Source organism: Alosa pseudoharengus, unplaced genomic scaffold (genome assembly GCF_046254945.1).
Source record: "Alosa pseudoharengus isolate Yale_2024_CS ecotype anadromous, Long Island Sound unplaced genomic scaffold, YU_APseudo_1.1 YU_APseudo_1.1_scf_9, whole genome shotgun sequence".
NCBI classification, from domain to species: domain Eukaryota; kingdom Metazoa; phylum Chordata; class Actinopteri; order Clupeiformes; family Clupeidae; genus Alosa; species Alosa pseudoharengus.
The window spans coordinates 11,739,849-11,759,634 of NW_027468881.1; the positions used below are offsets into that span (position 1 = coordinate 11,739,849).

At 43.8% G+C, this 19,786-nt stretch overlaps 1 protein-coding gene across 14 annotated transcripts in view; it reads left to right on the forward strand.

Moving 5' to 3' along the window:
* The window catches only part of casz1 (castor zinc finger 1), a 185,274-nt gene that overhangs the window by 92,844 nt on the left and 72,644 nt on the right, over positions 1-19,786 (forward strand). For 13 of the 14 annotated variants that reach the window (XM_076276064.1, XM_076276072.1, XM_076276073.1 and 10 more), the window contains exon 1: positions 1,018-1,428. The exons of the other annotated variant lie outside the window; for it this stretch is intronic. In XM_076276064.1, the coding sequence (XP_076132179.1) occupies positions 1,380-1,428 (49 nt within the window). In that variant the 5' untranslated portion in view covers positions 1,018-1,379. Of the gene's footprint in view, positions 1-1,017; positions 1,429-19,786 lie in introns of those variants that run through there. 14 annotated transcript variants of the gene reach the window in all.

The window sequence follows — 19,786 nt, forward strand, 5'->3', positions numbered from 1 at the left end:
GCGGCGCAGCTGAGAAATATGTGAAAGGGGGGAGTATGCTAATACAACAAATATGCTGAAAATATCCAGAGGCTCTTTGCATGGAACTGCGGAAGAAACTGCCAGGCAAATAAGGGCTTTGTCTTATAAAGTATTCATTGTCACCTGGTAACGGCCGTCGTTTATCATTTCACCTGAAATTACAATGAAAACTGATACCTTATCGGAGGGACGGAGAGAGACACAGAAGGGAGGGGGGACTGAATGAGGGAAAGCAGTAGAAGAGCTCGGGGGATGGGGGGTAAGAGTTTGGTAATTTACAGCCAACTGTTCCCATATAAGGTTACCTACTTTCGCACTGCTCAATATTTATGACTCAATATGGAAAATTAGCACACTGTTTCCTTTCCAAAAGAAATTAGGCTTTCTAGATAAAATCCTTAGATGTGGATTACTTTTTGTTAAACATACGGTTTGTCTAGAAGTCGTATTCATGTGAAAATGAAAAATTATCATCAATGAATTTGGTAACAAACATTTAAAGCATATTGCATGTTTTATTTGAATTTAGGAAAGACATGTTATGTAGAAATCAGTAGTATCTCTGAAAAAGAGAGATCATAAAATTGTCCACAATCTCAAGACATTTTATTCATATTTTAAAATATGTATTATGTTATTTTCTTTCTCTAACACTTAAAAGGAACTGCACAACATTCATAGTTTATATTCTAAATTTGAGTTTTTTCACACATGAAACTAAAAAGTAATTTTTGTACATAAATAATAATAATCATGAATACCGTGTTTATCTATTTTCTGTTTTTGAAAAGCTTTTGGCTGTTTTTTTTTTTGCCTTCCTGCTCATTCTGATGGAGCAGGGGGAAGGCTCCTCCCCAAGAGAGTTGAAAGGCTAGTCGACCACAGCGCTGGAAAGGCCAGCCCACCAAGGGGAGGAAAAAAAAGTCGGCTCCGGCTCCTGCTCCACCGTAATTTCCTATCTGCCTATTCAGACATCGCCAACAGCTCGGCGCGCGCGTGTGTGTGCGAGAGAGGGTGTGCAGACCAGAGCGAACCAGAGAGAGAGAGAGAGAGAGAGGCAGAGAGAGAGGGAGAGGGAGAGCGAGCAAGCAAAGGGGGAGGCACTCTATTCTTTCACCTACCCCCCATCAAACCACAGGAGGGAGGGGCCAAGCCCAGGCTGCCAATCAAATCCGCTCGTGGCAGCCGGCATTATCTCTGCTACAAACTATTGACAGATTACATGTCAAGGAGTTTAGTACATGATTGAAGGAAGCTTTTATTATTTTTTTTAAAGAGTGTGTGTATAGTAATTTTACTTTTGGTTTCTCCCGAACCTGCTTACTTCTGATGATTTTCAAACAGAGTCAAGAAATATTATGAAAGTTACATGCCTGAGAGGATTTAACTTCGACTTCCCTGAATATGGTGAGTACTGTACTTTTCTCTCTTCATCTTTCTCTCTCTCTCTTTCTCTGTCTCTCTCCCTCTCTCTCTCTCTCGTTCTCTCTCTTCTTCTCTGAGGTCCTCTATAACCTGACCATGACATGTTTTAATAGCTTTAGGATAAAACTGTATTTTAAACTGTCAACAAACCCGCTCGGATGGGGAAGTTCTTCTCTTTGTGCGTGCGTGTGTGTGTGTGTGTGTGTGTGTGTGTGTATGCGCGGGACTGCCCTGAGCTGCACCTATATTTTCTAACTCGAATGACAGTGCCCAGAGGCTCATTGCAGTATAAAACATGAAAAGTCACTTCTTTAGCACGCTGTTCTTAACTCACTTCTCGGTATTGCCACTGTCGAACGCACTGTAGAGAAGTTAACCAGGCTAGTTTCATTTTCCCTGTGATGAGACCAAGTTTATTTCAGTGCTCTGAGTCGAGCTACTGTTGAACTCACACCTTTTTTTTCTCTCTCTGTCGACCCTAAGACTTCATTCATAATTGCCCTACCCGGGTTTATTTAGATTTTGATACCGACATCAGGGGTTACGGAGGGTGGAGTAAGAAGGGTAGGATTGTGACTCTCTTTGCATTACTTATTAAGACCATAGATATCCTGTTTACGCACATAGGTATGTGAAATGTCATTTGAGTGCTTACCGTGGCCTAAGGGTTTGTTGCCAGGGGGACAAAGCAAACAAACTGTTGTGGCAGCTTTGTTTTGACACATGTAAGGGCAAACAGTACAAGTGATATCCATTTCTCTCCCCTCTCCTTTTTTTTAAAAGGAATGCTTGAAAAATTGTTGTTATTGTAGAAGTTAGTGGTGTCAGTATTTCTACAGTTGTGTACCTCAGTTGTACGTTAAAAGTGTAAATATATTATCCCATTTGTCCTTCAGCTATTTTATGTTGCAGTTTGGACACGCAGTGTTTTCATAGGTTGTTTAGTTAGAGCTTAAAATCCCGTGAATTCTTCTCATAGTACCATCAGTAACTTCAGCACTGTCTTACATATCCCATGACAGGAGGAAACCTTGCTTTTCACAGTTAATATACACATCAAATATAGTGTGTTTTTAAAATTATTGTATGTTTATGTGCGTGAGTTTTGCAGAGAGAGAGTGGGCAGGAGTGTGTGATTGTGTGTGTGTGTGTGTGTATGCATCACGTATGAATAATTTGATTGCAATTTTGCCTACCCAAACATCTTGTCGTGAGGCATCTGTGTTGTCATTTTGCATTTACTCTTAAAATGTTAGTCCTAAAAATATAAACAAAGCGTTCATGTGAAGCCCTGGAAATTACAAATGTAAAAAGTTACATTGTTAATTTGATTACATGTTTTTGGAAGTCATAAGTGAAACTGTCAAATCTCCCACTTCAATCAGTAAATAAATAATGCCAAAATTAAATATGTTATATTGTACAATTCTGGACAATATGAGACAATTAGTGGAGTTTTTAAAGACAACACAAAGAGAGGGAGGATTCTGTGGTGAAATTTAATTACAGTGTTTTTTACATTGCGGCTTCCTCAATATCAATGAATGCTTCGAGTATTTGTTTGTTTGATAGTCACCAAAACGGCAGTCTTTATCCCAACATGTTTATTTCCACTGCTTTAACTCATTTTAAAAAGTTTGAGTTAGATATTGAAATAATTTAAGACTGCTTTGGAAAAGAGCTTGTTTACCCTGCCCATGTACTGTGAACAAGCAGAATTACTGGATCAACTCGTAGAATGTGTTTGATCATAAATCCGCATTGAAGAGGGAACCTGAACTGAACTACCATGTGTTGTTCCTCAAGAATATTACATCGAAAAGGAGAGAATAGGTAAAGCCACACCCTGTATTTTCAGAAAAAAAATATTAAACCACTCTTTCCATTAGTGCAGAGTCTCCTGCCCAGCTGACTGGAGTTATTTTATGAGTCATTATAGCGAGTGATTGCTTTCTTCTTCGGAGAGCCAGTTCTTTTAGCCTCTGTCCACCTTGAGGACCTTTGCCACTCTACCCCCCCCCCTCCCTTGCTCTCCCTCCCAGAAAAAGGATGAAATGGGGAGGGGAAAACAAGCCAAAGTCTGTAGCCCCCCAATAACCTTTATCACAATTTAGCAACAACCGAATCAATTTGATGTCTTAAGCAATAAAAAATGCTGTTGCTGTCCTGATTCTGCCGCTCCTCCGATGACAGTAAATTTACATTTTTTAATTAAACTAGCTGGAATTTTTATGAGGGGGCCGGGCTATGCTAATGGGAATGTTGTGTACTGCAGATTAACAGCGTTTTGAAATAAATTTAGCACAGAGACGTTATAAGACAGAGAAGAGGGGAGGGAAAAAAACACAAGACATAGTCTTTAACCCCTTTTATGCCAAGTTCTCCTAAGGGACCCCTCCAAGCTGAATCGCCCTGTCAGGAAAGAGTGGCTCTCAGTGATGAGGTGATTAGGATTGCCATATCAACTGAGGCTAATCATTTCTATTCTTATCAATTATTTATACTGTGTTCCAGCGCCATAGGATAAAAGCTCAGATGAGTTTATACTGTAACATCCAGTAGAACATTGTTTTTCCTAATAGGACAAAGAGCGACAGCTTGCTCGTAATTACTGTTGTTTTGTATTTTTCTTATTAAAGAAAGACGTGTATGTAGCATTTGCAAATAAAATAATTTAAAAGCAAGTTTAAAATGTAACATTTCACTGTCGCAGGTGATTATACAATTTAAAAAGATAATTCATTTTGATCAAATATTAAACATGATCATGATTATCAAAAACTAATTTTGAATAAATTAAGTATTGCAAATGATAACTCTCTTGGAAAATGTATAGAGCTTTATGGTAATACAGAGTAGTATCACATTCAGGCTTTGAAAAAGAATATGATTGATATTGTGCCAGGCTGTGTGTGTTATGTCTTGCTTAAGGAGAACAGCATGCTGGGTGCGTGTGTGTGTGAATGTGTGAGTGTGCGCATGTGTGTATGTGTGTGCGTGTGTGTGTGCGTGTGTGTGTGTGTGTGTGTGTGTGTGTGTGTGTGTGTGTGTGTGTGTGTGTGTGTGTGAGCATGAGAGAGAGCGACAGGGAGAGAGAGAGAGAGAGAGAGAGAGAAAGAGAGAGAGAGAGACTGAATGGAGCCAGTGAGCAAGAGAGAGGATCTCGGTGAGACTGCGCAACATCATAATTAACTTAGCATCCTAATACCCAAATTCTCACCAACTGCCTTTTTACAAGCAGACTGGCCCAGGCAAAAGGAATGGATTAAAGGGAGAGCCGAAATAACAAGATAAAACCGTACTGTAGTTGTTGTATGGTTTCACTGTGCTGTGTCTATGGACATCTATGGATGTATTAACCCCCCCCCCCCACACACACGCTTCAATATGCATGTGCAAACACTTGCGTTCCTGTGTCGGTGTGTAGTGTGTGTGGGTGTGTGTGTGTGTGTGTGTGTGTGTGTGTGTGTGTGTGTGTGTGTGTGTGTGTGTGTGAACATACACATCTACAACTCTCTTTACTCCCAGTATCAGGTGTAGCTCCAGTGACTTGCTTGAAGGGAAGGTGGTATGGACAGAGAGAAGGGCAACCCCCCCCCCTCTCTCCACTCTTGTGCACTCATGCAGGCACAAGACCCTAATTAAAAGCGCCAAGCTTTCCGTCACCAATACAGAGTAATTGCCTAATTAATACACTGAAAGGAAGTACACCGGAATAATAAACAGGTTGCACCTTTAGGACCTCGGCTCTTTTATCACTCACATTTGTAAGTCAACGTTAAGTAGTTACCCCCCCACCACCCTCACCCACACCCACCCCCCTGTCCCCACCCTAAAAGATATGTAGTCATTTAAAAAAAAAAATAATGCAATTATTTACTTTTGAATTTAGACTTCAGTTTTATTTCAATTTGTGACATTACTCTTCTTTGAAACTTCGGCAACACAGTACTTTTCAAAATGCCTCCTGCTGGTATGGCTTTTGTTGTGTGTGTGTGTGTGTGTGTGTGTGTGTGTGTGTATATGTGTGTGTGTATGTAGCATTCTCAGATATTGCCAGTTCTGGGTCCAGCTGACTCAAAGCTCTCAGAATGATTGTCAGTGTGAATTCCCTGACTGAGGGGAACCACTGCCTCTCGGCTGATAGCATGCGCAGGGCACCAATGTTCTTTTCTGAGAAGAAGGGGGTACCTGCTCGAACTGTGACTCAACTCAATACATATACGCATTAGAAAAAGAGAGAAGAAAATCATATAGTTATCACAAGCAGAAGAGACCTAAAGCATCCTTCCTCTTTTTCGCCTCTGCTGTCGTTAGTCGCATTTGAGATGCCGGCACACTTGGGTGTGGAGACGTTGATCCTGTACACAAAGCTGCGACAGAACGCCTCTATTTCACTTTTATGACGGCGCACATGAAATTATAATTTCATGCAAAGCGGGAGAGAAGAATAATCTCTGCCGTTGCGATATGCCACAATAAAGAAGAGAGGAAGGGGTGAATGTGAAGATGCAATTAGCACAATGCAAACGCCCTGAGTCCGTTTGCCGGGGGTTGAAAAACACGAGAGCGAGTGCCGTTTGGCCCAGAGTGAAATTTGCATGCTCCGCTTATCGACGCACACTTATTAGTCCGTCTGAAAGGAAGATTAAGCCAGCACAAAATGTGGCGACTAATCCTTTTAAATGTGGCAGGGGTCTTTAAGGTGTGAAGCACCCCTGTGTACAGGTCCCAGGCTGCAGACACCCTCCTAGACCACCCACCCCACACACACACACACACACACACACACACACACACACACACAGGCATCTCAACTCCACCCTCCAGCCGCAGTGGTCAGATGGAAGAGTGGAAGTGGGTTTAGTGTTGGTGGAAACAGAAGTTCAATTCCACGATGATTGGAGATGTGGAGTCCCCCTGTCCTGTGGTTTCTTGCATAGCTTGGCAGAGGTGAAGTTCAGGGAAAAAAATTTAACCTTTTTCAGCTAGAACTCAGAATGTCTTATTTGCTGATGGGGGAGTTTTTTTTAATGTTTTTTCTTATGTGCTCATATTTGAGAGATTTTCAAATCTCTCTCATATTTGAGAGTCAGTCAAATTTGTTTAAGTTGAGGTTGTTAGGTTAGAGGGAATTCTGTTTTTATCTTTCTGGTTCACAGTTCCCATCAGCAAATTGATTTGGATGAGAACAACCTCTCAGTTTCTGCATCACTGAACTTTTTCTCTTTTTTTTTTTGATGTGAATTTGCCGCTCGCCTGTCGTCCCCTCCGCCACTTTGTCCCCTCCTCCCCCCTCTCTTTATTTTTCTTTGGATAAGAAAAAGAAATAAACATGTTCCTCAGTCGGCCCTGTCACCTTCACTCTGAAAGCGTGTTTGCACTGCTGAGCTACCGCGCCGATCTCCTGTCCTCTCCGGTAATTGACTGCAAACAGGGGTGAGAGCATTTCAGAAAACCTTCCCTCCACTGTCTCTCCTATACCCTCAGCTTGTGTGTATGTGTGTGTGTGTGTGTACGAGAGAGAGAGAAAGAGAGAGAGAGAGAGAGAGAGAGAGAGAGAGAGTGTGTTTTCGTGTGACATTCTATTCACTTGGGTCAGTAGCATGCAGCTCCAGCAATAATTACCGTCTGTACATGATGAATATGAGAGCCAGCTGTTCCATTCTGTCACTGGAATCAGACTGGGGACTGTGAGGGGGGTTTGCTCATGAGTTTGCTGTTTGACTGAATTTTTTTTTAACTCTGTAACTTGATAGGATTACATGGTTCTAGGGCCTACACCTGTTAAGAGGCTGTTAACAGAACAGTTGGCAGTCTCATGGCTGGAGCTTAGAGGTTTTTTTTGCTCTTCTCTCTCTCTGTCTCTCTCTCTCTCTCTCCCTCCTTTTGTAGATCTTTCTCCTGAATGTCAGGGATTTGGTGCTCCTGGTTTTTCAGCGTTAGACTCTTTGAAGAGTGAGGTGAGGGCATGCTGTCACAGTGGCCTGCTGTGTGTTAACTGCCTGCTGGCTCCTACAGTCACCCCCCCCCACCCCACCCCCCCTGTCTCCTCTACCCCTGCCACCCCCCCCCCCCCCTCCTGAAACAAGCCAAGGAAACAATTGCATGTGGCTTTGGTGTGTTTGGGGTGGACAGGTGTTGCTGCTGGCTTGAATCACTTCAGAAAAAAAAATCTACCACCCCCCTACAGAAAAATGCAGTGGCATGAGGGGGGGGGGGGGGGGGGCTTTGGAAACAAGTCTGAATCCTCCATGGTTCGCCTGGTTTGTATATCTGGGGCTGGGGCTCGCTCTCTTGGTGCCTGATGGGGGTTTCTTGTGAAATGAGGCAAACAGTATGTCAGCGATCTGGCAAACAAGTCACCTGACACCGGGCCCATGTGCTATTATTTGTACAATTTTATGTACGTCTATTCATACGCTGCGCGTAATAAATGAGCGGCCAGGCGGGGCAATGGAAGTCAGCTCTCACGCAACGCTGACATGATTTAAGCCTTTTTCCATTGCCCTGCAACACAACGTGAGAAATGCCATATTTTGGCACTATCACAGCTTCTCACATGGCTCGGGAGCTGTCGCTAAGGCATTGCATTAGCTTGGACTGAACTAAAAGGTTGTTTTTTTTATGTGCTTTAAACAAACAAAACAGACTATGCTGTTTTCTCTTGTTTGTTTGGGAGTGTAGAAGTGCGCTAAAACGCAGAAGAATTCCTGGGGAAGTGGTGTGTTTATGGCTTGTTTATTTTTTCCTGCTCCTCCGGTGTCTGCTGCTACCGTATTTGGCTTGTAGCTTGAGCTCAGTCACTTTCTGTGTTCTCTCACACCTGTCCTTCTATTGTGCTGGAATGTTCTATATTTGGATGTAAGTTGTGCCACACTGGCTGGTTTGGGAGGCCGTTGTTTCTGGCAGCACAGAGGGAGGAAGAAGTGTAAACTGACAAGTTGAGAGAAGCCGACCACCCCCCACAACCCCCCCCCCCCACACACACACACACACACACACACACACACACAACCCTTTCCCTCCACCCCCAAGAAAGGATTCAATTAACTTGATTTCTGTTTCGCCTTTGTGATGAAAGTCTGGGCAACGCTGGATATTTCACAGAGAGCCAGGATGTAACAGTGGAATATTAAGCCATGTGAAATTACGTAACTTATTTCCATATACTGCCCAATTCTGACATGGAATGTTCCAGTAATCTTATCTTCTCGAGGTGAAGGCAGCGGGGAGGATTAGAAATGAAACACTAATAATCATAATTTGGTGACTTTGATTATACCGATAAGTAATCTCGAAATCGGAATTCCACCGATAAAAAAAAGAACAGTATTTCCCAAGGTGGTTGGGGGTGGAGGGCTGGGAGGAAAGAACAAGGGTGAAAAATAAACAGCGTGACTGTGATTGGACTGAAAGTGTCATGTCCATGAGCAAGGCACCTGATCTTTCTTTTCCTTCGGAGTAAAATAAGCAGTCCCAGTCCTAATTGTTTGGAAAATATTGGAAGGGCCTTTCTCGCCCTGCTGTTTCGCTCTCTCCTCTCCCCTCCCCTGATTCATTTCACCGCCTGTCCTTGGCTGCTGGAAAATGGCGTTAATTTTTTTATTACCTGTTTGACTCTCCAGCCTTATTACTGTAGCCCCTTAATGTTCTCCGTAACCGTGGAAACCAGATGAATAAATGTCCGCAAAAGAAAATGAGATGATTAAACAGGTCACCCTTGCAAAACAAATTCGCTTGGTCGGGCGCAATTTGTGTACCGAGCGCCTGTCTTAACAGTTTGCTAACAAGGGGATTGTTTGCCAGGGTAACCGAAAGGGAAAAACTGGAGAATAAAGACAAGCAAAGAGAGAGGTGAAAAATCTCCCCCCGTCGTTCAGACTAAGATTATGTGTGAGAAAAAAGAATGCAATCGCAAAGAAAGGCGTGTTTATCACGACCGAAAAACAAACATCAAATGAGAGCTCCTCGACCCATACCCGTCCTCAGCAGCTAAAATAATTTGCTTTACATTGATCCAACGGTTGCATATTATCTTGTCATTTATTATGAATGTTTTCCATCCGCACTGGTTATCTCATCCGGTGAACACCCCCCCCCCCCATACACACACACACTCAACCCACCCCCCCCCCTTGCCATTTCCACGCTGCACACGATATGTTACATCCCATTTTTTGCCTGCCCCTTTTCTCTTTTATGCTCAGCTGCGTCTGTAACATCAGTTTGCATATGAAAAAATAAATCATGGATATACTCCTTTAAAGCCCATGAACAATAACCTCTGTGCTCATCTCTCAGTAGCATGCCAACAAACGAGTGTCTCAGATTAAAGGCATGGGGAGGTGGGTGTGTGTGTGTGTGTGTGTGTGTGGGGGGTTGTGTAGCTGTTGTTTGCATCTAAAGGAGGTTTGATTGGTGGTCAGGAAGAGGGCATATAGAATTTCCTTCATTTATCAATGTGGCAACTGTAGCCTGCCTGCTAATTGTCCTTGTGACCATCTGCATCACTGGGACATCTCTTCCTCCTGCATTGGTATTGCAGCCGTTGCAATCATTCAGGTTTAGTTTTACACACTTTCTCTGCACACACACACACACACACACACACACACACACACACACACACACACACACACACACACACACACACACACACATTCACACACACACACACACACACACACACACACACACACACACGCACACACACACACACACTCATGACCTTTGTAGCACCAGTGTTCCTCTTTTTGCAGAGACTGAAGGCCTGTTTGGACTGCCTGTGTGAATGTTGATGTAAAATAAAATGGTGGCCAGTCGTGTTTGCCTAAATAAGAGAGCAGGGCCCAAGCAGATTTAGACTTGTAAAGAGAGGAAGAACTCAGTGCGAGGAATTAAAGCCGTGTCTTCATTGCCATCGTGACCACAAATCACAAATGGCGGCAATGCAGTGGTGATGTTGTTTATGGAAGCGCGGCACTCAAGGGTGTTGGCTGTTTACATGGAGTCACCACTTTCAATCTGAGAGTGAGAGAGAGCAAGAGAGAGAGAGAGAGAGAGAACAACAACCTCAACCCCACTGTCATCTCCTTTTTGTCTGTCTTCCAATGCTTACTCTACATTTTCTCAAGGGTTGAGGAAAAAAAAAACAAGAAGTAGAATCCAATACTTCCCGAGGTCATTTATGGTACAGGCAGGAGAATGGAGTGTAAAACGAATTTGGAGTGCCTCGTTCCACCTCCACCACCCCTCACCCCCCGCACACGCACACACACAACACACACATGCTCCAAGCACTCTGCACCCCCCCACACACACACACACCCCATCGCTAGGGTGTCTATGGGCCCGAAACTGAAAAGCACTTGTGCATTATTGATGTTTTAATTTGTGCAAATGCCCAAGTCTTTGTTAAGTGATTATAGTGCAGTCGGAGATAACAGGAAGGTACTTTGCCCAGACACAGGAGCCACTGCCCACCGAGGCGCAGGCCACCTGAGGAGAGCGTGGCTCCGTCGGCCCAGCCGAGACACCGTTTACCCCCGCAACAACTTTGGCACACTTCTCCTGAAAGCCTGGAAAATGTCAACGTGTCAAAGATAAAGCACAAGTGGGGGGAAAAAAAGGGAGGTTGATCTTTTGTCCTTTATTTTCTCTCAGATACACCTCCCATTTATGGTGTGGTTTTATGAGTCTTTTACATCCCTTATCGAAAATTATTTGATGTAAATATAATAGAAGTGACCTGAAAAGCCCTATAAGCAAATAATCTGCATGGCACGCCATGAAGCTGACCTTGGGAAAGAATGCAAAGTTATAATGCCTCCTGTTAGAAAAACAAACCCATAAAATAATGACACGGAAAGCGAGCTGGTTTAGGTAAATATGAAAGGGCAGAGTTTTTTTTATGCCTTGATTAACAGGAACAAGGCACCATAAACTTTTCCATGACGTGTCTTTTTGTCCTAACCTCGTTCATTGTACAGCAAAAGAGACAATAAAAATGACTCATATGACTGAATCAACTAGAAAATGAACTAGGTTTGTTACAGCAGTCACAATAACACGAGTCAAAAACATATTGCAGAGCTGCAGGCAGCATTCCTAATCTGAGAATTATCAAGTCATCAATAATGCCAATCGCTGGATGTTCACTTTGGTCCATGCTTAAGCTTAAGGTCATGTAAAGGTGTGTGTGTGTGTGGTGTGTGTGCTTGTGTGTGTGTGTAAGTGTGTGTGTGTGTGTGTGTGTGTGTGTGTGTGTGTGTGTGTGTGTGTGTGTGTGTGTGTTCATGCGTCATGGCAGTCTCCCTCCATTCACCCAGCCCTTTTATACCCAACATGAACAGAATGGTATCTCTGAATGCTGCTGTGATAACTGCTGGTCTCTCTTTTTCTCTTTCTCTCTCTCTGTCTTTCTCCTACTCTCTGGTTCATTCCTTACATTGGGGGGGGGGGGGCACATTTTTCTTTCTGTTTGACACTCTTGACATCTTCATCTGCTGAAGGTGCAAAAACCTGGCTCTCTGATCACACTGTTAGGTTTCAGTCTTACACGTGTGTGTGTGTGTGTGTGTGTGTGTGTGTGTGTGTGTGTGTGTGTGTGTGTGTGTGTGTGTGTGTGTGTGTGTGTGTGTGTGTGCCAGCTTTTTTTGTTCTAGTGACGTTAAACCTCACTCATCTTGGCCACCACCGGTGGAACAGCAAAACAGCACACACACACACACACACACACACACACACACACACACACACACACACACACACACACACACACACACACACACACACACTAACAGAGACACAAACGGCCTGCTTGACTGTGCTATAAGCTGTCTCTATGTTAAGCTGTTTTCTTGCACACACAAGCTCTTAACACTAGAACACAGAGGCAGAGAGAAAAGGCGCACGGCACTTTGATGATCTGATGTCAGGGAGAGACTCAAAAATGCCTGCCTCATTGTGTGCAGGGGACCGCAAGAGAGAGAATGCTTAAAAAGGCAAAGAAAGAAAAGATGTTGAAATTGAAATGTAGAATTTCAATTAGCTGTGTAATCTGAACCTGCTTGCTTTGATAGGGACATTTTCTCAATAAGAATACAGCAGCACTTGTAAAACATTAATTAAGTGGAAATGTTTTTTTTTTATATATTCTTTGTCTCTTTCTGTTCTTTGATGAAATGAGTAAAACTCTTTTGATTGAGCCTCTCAAGAGCTGAGGGGACGTTTACCTCACAAGGAATGTCTGTTTCAACCAATGAGAAGCCCCCTTTGATTTGGAGGAGCTAGAAAAAAAATAAAAAAACACTCAAGCATGTGTATCATATGTGAATGTAGTTTCTCCCCCACCTCTTGGGCTCTTGTAGAAGTAAAGAAAGATATCCACAGCATGTGAAACCCAAGCCAGGCGCAGGAAAACGAGCCTCTGTTTTAGCGAGTTTCTACGTGACAGATGACATTTAGGCCGTCTATTGGATCACATTGCTGACATTATCTCTCATTTCACCAAACCCGGCGTTATTAATAATTGATGAAAATGTTGTGATAGCGCGGATAGTGGGAGTGGAGAGAGAGAAAGAGAAAGGGAGAGGGAGAGGGAGAGGGATGGGCGGCTGGTGGGTGGTTGGGTGGGAGAGCGAGCTGGTGGTGTGGAGTGGAGAGAGGGGATGGGGGAGGAGGGGAGCGATACATGGAGAAAAACTGATAACTGTCTCCATCCAGCCGCTGTACATAGACAGTTATGAAAGCAGGCATTGTTATTAATTTGGCTCAGATTGGGAGCGGTAGATAGAAGGGCCCATGTGCTGCAAAGCAAACAGCAGCCATCAGGTTGTTCAGCTGTTGAGTGGCGGATGGAGGGGGAGAGGGGAGGGGAGGAGAGGAGAGAGGTGGAGAGGAGAGGAGTGGAGAGGAGAGAAGAGGACTGGGCCTCCACTCGTGCAGGCACTCACTCAGTCACCCTTTTTTCCCCTAAGCTCTTTGGGTGGAAACACGACTCACTGGTGGTGAGCAGAGGCCTGGGGTATGTGCTGCCAGTGAAATGCATACCGTGGTGCTGGTACGCATGTAGGGGTGGTAAGGATTTTATTTCCCTTCACAGGCCATTTCTACCCCATATGTTCTTTCAGCGTCAGGCACAGAAAAGGGAGGGGAGATGAGCTTGATTTTCACCAGTCACCCCCCTCCTCCCCTGGCAGGCAACTTGTCTTTTAAATAAGTGGCAGAGTGGTGAAAAGGGGGGGGGGAAATGTGTCTGTCATCTCTTTTTGCAATAATCCACAGAGGTTTCCTGAGGTGAAAACCCAGCAATGGGAGAGTAAAGTACACTAGTTTTCCATTTTTATGATACGCATATTTCTCAGGTCATGTCGGTCATGAGGTGCGTGGCTGCATGGGGGGTGGTGGGAGGGCGGAGGCAGGGCATGGAGTTCCGTTTTGGCACGGATATGCATCTGCATATGTATCCCAGTTGTGCATGCTCATAATCTACCCATGTCAGATAGACAGAGGGTGTGTGTGAGAGAGCGAGAGAGAGAGAGAGGCCGCTGTACACAAGATGCATTAAAACTGCCATAACTCGCACACCCCGGCAAGGCTAAAATCAATTGGAATGGATAGTTAAGCTGGCGCTAAAAATCAATGAGGAATTCATGTCCTTGATCACGCTGTGTCATTTCTTTCAATGTTAGAGCGGCCGGGGCCTCACAGAGCATGACAGCCTCCACCTCTGTGAATGGCAAATATATAAATATGCATTAACTAATGTTTGTCTGTTGTGCTGTTGCGGCCTTGGACGGAACCAATAGTTGGTCGTGAAAAAGGCCACACTCTCTTCACATTAAGCAGCCACAATTTAATCAGTTTGAAACGCCATTTGCGAGTGACATTTTTAAAATGATTCCTTGAATAATTGCTCTGTTTACTTCTCAAATGGAGAAACCGCGAAAATAAATAAATCACAGATATTCCCAAACTTTGTGCAGTTCTGGTCCAATTTTTGTGAAATGAAAATATGCAGTTAAATACACTAGTTAAATATGCAGTCAAATTGCTGTAGTGTTTTTGAACTGATCAAATGCTGACTATAACAAGAGAACAACAGATCCAGAGAGAGAGAGAGGGAGAGAGAGAGAGGGAGAGAGAGGGTGTTGCTTGTTTACATTGACCTCTGCCACGTAAGCTAAAATATGTTGAGCAGGAGAAACCTTATCTGCCTTAACTGGGCAGTACTTGATGAGTTCATCTCGATCAAACTATTAAAAATAGCAAAGGGCAAAGCAGCGGTGCCTCCCCAAGCATGCAGCAATCAATTTTCATGGCACTGAGAGGTGACAAAAAAAGATATCAGTGCCCTACCTGTAGTGTAAGCATACACAAGAACACTAAGCTCCATGAGGGTGGGGTGGTGGTGGTGGTGGGGAGGGACGGATGAAGAGGGGGGAGTCAGGTGGAGTGAGTATAGCTGGCACGATGAGAGGGATGAAAATGCACTGTTTCAAAATAGTAATTTTGTCCTTATTAATGCCATTAGTGTAACAGTCAGCCTGGATCAAATCAGAGGATGACCGAAGTAACTCCTCTGTCTCGGCGCTCTGACAGGATTGTGTCGGGACTCATTTGAGCATTCAGCGTTGACGAGTGAAGTTTCAAGTGCTATTCTGCTGAAACACCCCCCCCCCACACACACACAACTAAATGATGCTTATGGTCCTATTGCTCTCTCTCGCTCTCTCTCTCACTCTTTCTTTCTCTCCCTCCACCCAACGTTTACTTGTCCCTTTTTCCATTTGGTTTCTGTTATTTGAATGGACTCTCTGGAACATTTTGTCCTCCATGTCATGGCCTGCTAGTTTATTTTCCAGACATTTTTCTGGTATTATCAGGCATTTAGGCCACTTGTTTTATTCTAAGTGCAGACCCTGTCATCACTGTGGGATTTTGTTTTATATGGTGATCTAATGCAATGATTTTAAATAGGACTAATTCTAAATTCCTTGTTATATTTTTAGAGCCTTAAGTGGCCTATTTTCACTCTTGTAGACAAGTTGTTTATATGCACCCATAATCTGTTGAAATGAATTCCAAATTCGATATTTTTTGCTCTGTGTCTTTTTTTCGAATTACCAGTTCACTGTGCAATTAACTTCCCCCAGCAACCCAAACTGTCTGGGGCTTGTGGAGAAAAATGATATTGTTTGTGATATCAGGTTAGTCATTATCATACCAGCACAAGTGCAAAATTAAGAAGCACAAATGGGGACAGTCAACCACGACGGCGATGTGACACAGTTAATAATGCCAAGCTGTTATTGGACACCAATGTGATAAAAGATGACAACAAATGACATTTTTGTGTCAAAGCCGCAGAATCAATGACTGGTACACGGGCACACTGGTAGTGGCTTCAACACGCATCTTGTTCAGAGCTAATGTACTGACCAAACACAAAAAAAGAAAGACTAAATGAGAAAGATGAAGAGAAGAAGAAAGCTAAGACCTCCCCTGTCTGTTTTTTTTCAGAGTGCCCGATCTGCAGCCATTTCCTGGCAGAGGCACCAGTTTTGATTTGTTAGATGTTTGTATGGCCTCCGTTGGAGCAGTTGTTTAGTTTTAACAGGTGGAGCCTCTTTGTGTCTTTCTTGTCCCCCTGCCTGGCGCTGTAAAGGGCACTCAGTCATAGGGTGAATGCCTCAGATTTAGAGCCCCGGGGCCTTCAAAACAGTTGTCCTGCGAGGCATAGCGAGCGGCCGGGGGCATCAGATGAGCAGTTGCTCTTCAGAGGTGAAATGGGCCGAAACAGCTGCGGCGCGGGCAAGGGCTTTTTGGGAGGATTGTGAAAGAGGGTGTTTCTATTTGACTTGCCCCTCGTCATTTCCAAAAAAAGTTGAAATGAATGTTTGTGGCAACTGCGGGGTTACATGGAGGACATTCCACAGCAGCGTAGTGTCAATCACCCGTGTCCCCAGTACATACGCCCCTCCCACCACCACCACCACTGCCGGCACTACCACCACCCCTCAGTCCAACTAGGGCAGTCAAAATGATCCATTTTTAATGGTGCACAATGTAATGCACAACCACCTAAGATATGATACTTTGTTTCAGTTTTGCGTTGAACGTTGAACGAGGCGATTCGTTTTTTTTTTTTTTTATCTTTTTTATCTAAAGGTTTTTTTTTTTGCTGCCATGCACTTTAATGCATACTGCATTTGCACAGTTTCGCTCTCACTTCCCTGCTGCCTCTCTCTCTCTATCTCTCTCTCTCTCTCTCTCTCTCTCTCTTTCTCTCTCTATCTCTCTCCCCCCCCACCACCTCAATCCATCTGCATCATGTCGATCTGTCAGGCTGCCAGTGTCTGTTCCAATTAGATTCCACTTAATACACGTAACCTCGATTAACACGCAATCAAGCCCAGATAAATCACGTCCTTTAAGTCTCCCCCCACCTCCTCGCCACTGCCTGCCTGCCTGCCACCATCCTGTTTTCATAGCTCGCCTTGTTGTTTTCAGCACTGTGTCACTGCAGAGCATCAGATCACGCACTACTAATTTTCTCCCCCAACGTATCTCAATGAGCAACGACGGCCTTTTTTCGTTTCTCCTCTTCCGAGAAAGTGCAGAAGCAGTTTCGTCTAGTCTTTTTTTTTCTCATGTTAATGTCAAAAACAACAACAACAAAAAATGTTGTTGCGCTGATGTTTTTTCTTAATGTATTTAATGGCTATGAAACCAAGAACTTCCAGAAGCTGAAGTGCCATCTTTTCCTCCACAACACCCCCTGTGATTTGTTGCTTTCCCTGTGATCTGGGTTGGCTCTCTCTGCTGCTGCAGTGTTTGGTGCCTGGGTTTGGTTGTGCCTGTTGAAGAGGGATGGCGGGGAGGCCTCCAGATTTTATGGAGCCCCTCTCAGGGAGCCTGGGACTCTGTTATGGGAGCTGGCAGACCATTAGAAAAACAATAATTTTATCCAATAATAATGAAGTGATTTATCTTTCAGAAGCGCTGTTCAAAAATTTATAAAATCTAAACAGGAATCTGGTGGAGCCTTTTGAGTAAATAATTCAAGTAGCATGCTAATTGGGCGAGTCCTGGTTCAGGAAATACAGAAGGAAAAAAATATGACTAAAAATACAAACCAACAAAAGAAAGAAGATGAACTGGGGAAAAAAAAGGAAAGCAAAGCATCCTAAGGCAACAAAAACCCATGCACAGCACTCTTGTTTTATTAATCGCAGGCAACAAAAAAAGTGCTAACATTGACATGTTTAACAGATTGGAGTTTTAATAACGCGGTGGGTTAAAGTGCTGGCGCATCCAGTGAAGATATCCGGCCTGGCTTGAGTGGCCTGCTCCACTCATATACACACCTTATCCCCTCCACCCCTCTGCCTACACCCCTCACCTCCCACCACGCTTCCCTCTATAGACTCGCTCCTTACTGATGATAAACAAGGCAGCAGGGAGGAGTGTGTGTACGTGGGGTGGAGGGGGGGCAGAGAGAGAGGGTTCTCCTCAGAGGCTGGGCCCGGGATAAGGGGGGGTTTCACCTCACCCCTAGGCAGAGCGGCCCTTCGCCCTTATTAACCTCTACACGGGATAGGTCTTAATCCCGACGCCTTTTTCCTCCTAACAGGGCACTAAGCTGAAGGCAGTGCCCCCCCCATCCCTACACACACTGCCTACCCCGCTAATAGAGCAAGCGCTGTTATCCAGGATGACTGACTTACACACACACACACTCAGACTCGTTAAAATTCAAGCACTAACACAGGTATTGCAGGTAGGGGATACAGGGAACGGTCGTTGCTCGACGTCTTCCTCCACTGACCTCGGCGGCAGTGGCCTCTAGTCGGCAGACTGCGGTGTGCAAATACAGGGTGGATTTAAAATAAATTAAGCTATGAGAAAGGCTCAGGTTGATCCTTTTCTTATCTCCACTGCTGAGTTGTCAGCTCCAAGCCTTTTATGGGACTTTGGTAAATCCCGTGTGGACAAGCAAAGAGACGAGTGCTTGAGATTCGCTGTTCCTGGCAAGTAAAAATAGCACGTTGCATTTGTGCGTTCTGTCCCAATCAAGGTGTGTCTGATTCCACACCCGCGTACCTGATGAGTCACGTGCCAGTTGTACCAGTCACAGATTGCCTCTGATAAGTCCTTTATTTCCTCATTTCCCTGAAAACTCTATAAAGTGGACTGAAACAGTGATACTTCCCTAATATCTGGTTGCAATTTGTCGAACAAATCATTTATGTACTGGCTCTCAGTTTCAGTACTTTGTCAGAATAAGTTTATATATACACTTTACAATTTTCCCACATATCATGTGACATGTTTTTTTTTCTTTTCAAAATTTCATTTTCTGTTTGTATGGAACATCCTCTTATTAGCTTTTGCCATTGCATCTGTCCCTTTAAAAGGGACAAGTTTTCTCTAAAAGTTGGGATATTTTTTTTCCTCTCATTCCCAGAGAAAAATAGCGAATAACGCTGATTGGTTTTAGCAGCTTCAGCCAGGCGATGGGCGAATATAATAAGTGTTTTCGCAGACGTCACCCATGATTATCTCATCTTGCCGTTTTGGGTGAATGTGGTGGATTTAAAGGCTCGTCCTCCATTGTGCTGACATTACTCTTTAACAAGCAAAATTAAATCACGGCTAAAATCATTTGAAACTCTCCCAGAGTCTGGCCCAAATAGCCAAACAATGAGTGTCTGGGAAATTTAAAGGGAACGCTTAAGCGCTGCGAGTGAAATGTGTGAGTGTGTGTGTGTGTGTGTGTGTGTGTGTGCATGTTCGTGTGGGGTTGGCTGGTCAGGATAAAGTGCATAACAGGGGAATGGGGGCAAATTAACTTTCTCACAGAATAATTGGATGAGGGGCAGACACTATTTCACCATTTTTTGCTGCACTCTCAGGAACAATGGGACAGTTCTCTGATGGAATGTTGTTTTTTCCTCTGATGTAAGCATTATCCACTTTAATGCCTTAACTTTATTAGTCTAAATTAGCACATACACATACCCACACACAGTGTCTGTTTATCAAGTAGTTGCACTTTACTGTAAATAGGCTGAGTGTGTTTACTGGATGCTTTTAAATATCTTTAGATTATATTTAGAGGCCATTTGAATGTTGCCCAACAAAAATAGAAAGATAGTAATTGGATTTGTGCCCTGCCAAGAATACATGTTTGCTCCCCTTTTACCAAACTTGGAGTAAATGTGTTTTTACTGAAAATGCTAAATAAATATTTAGCATTTTCACCCTAAGTAAATATAGGTAAAATGCATGGTATGTGAATATCATACTGCGCATGCTTAATGTCTGCTAAAGG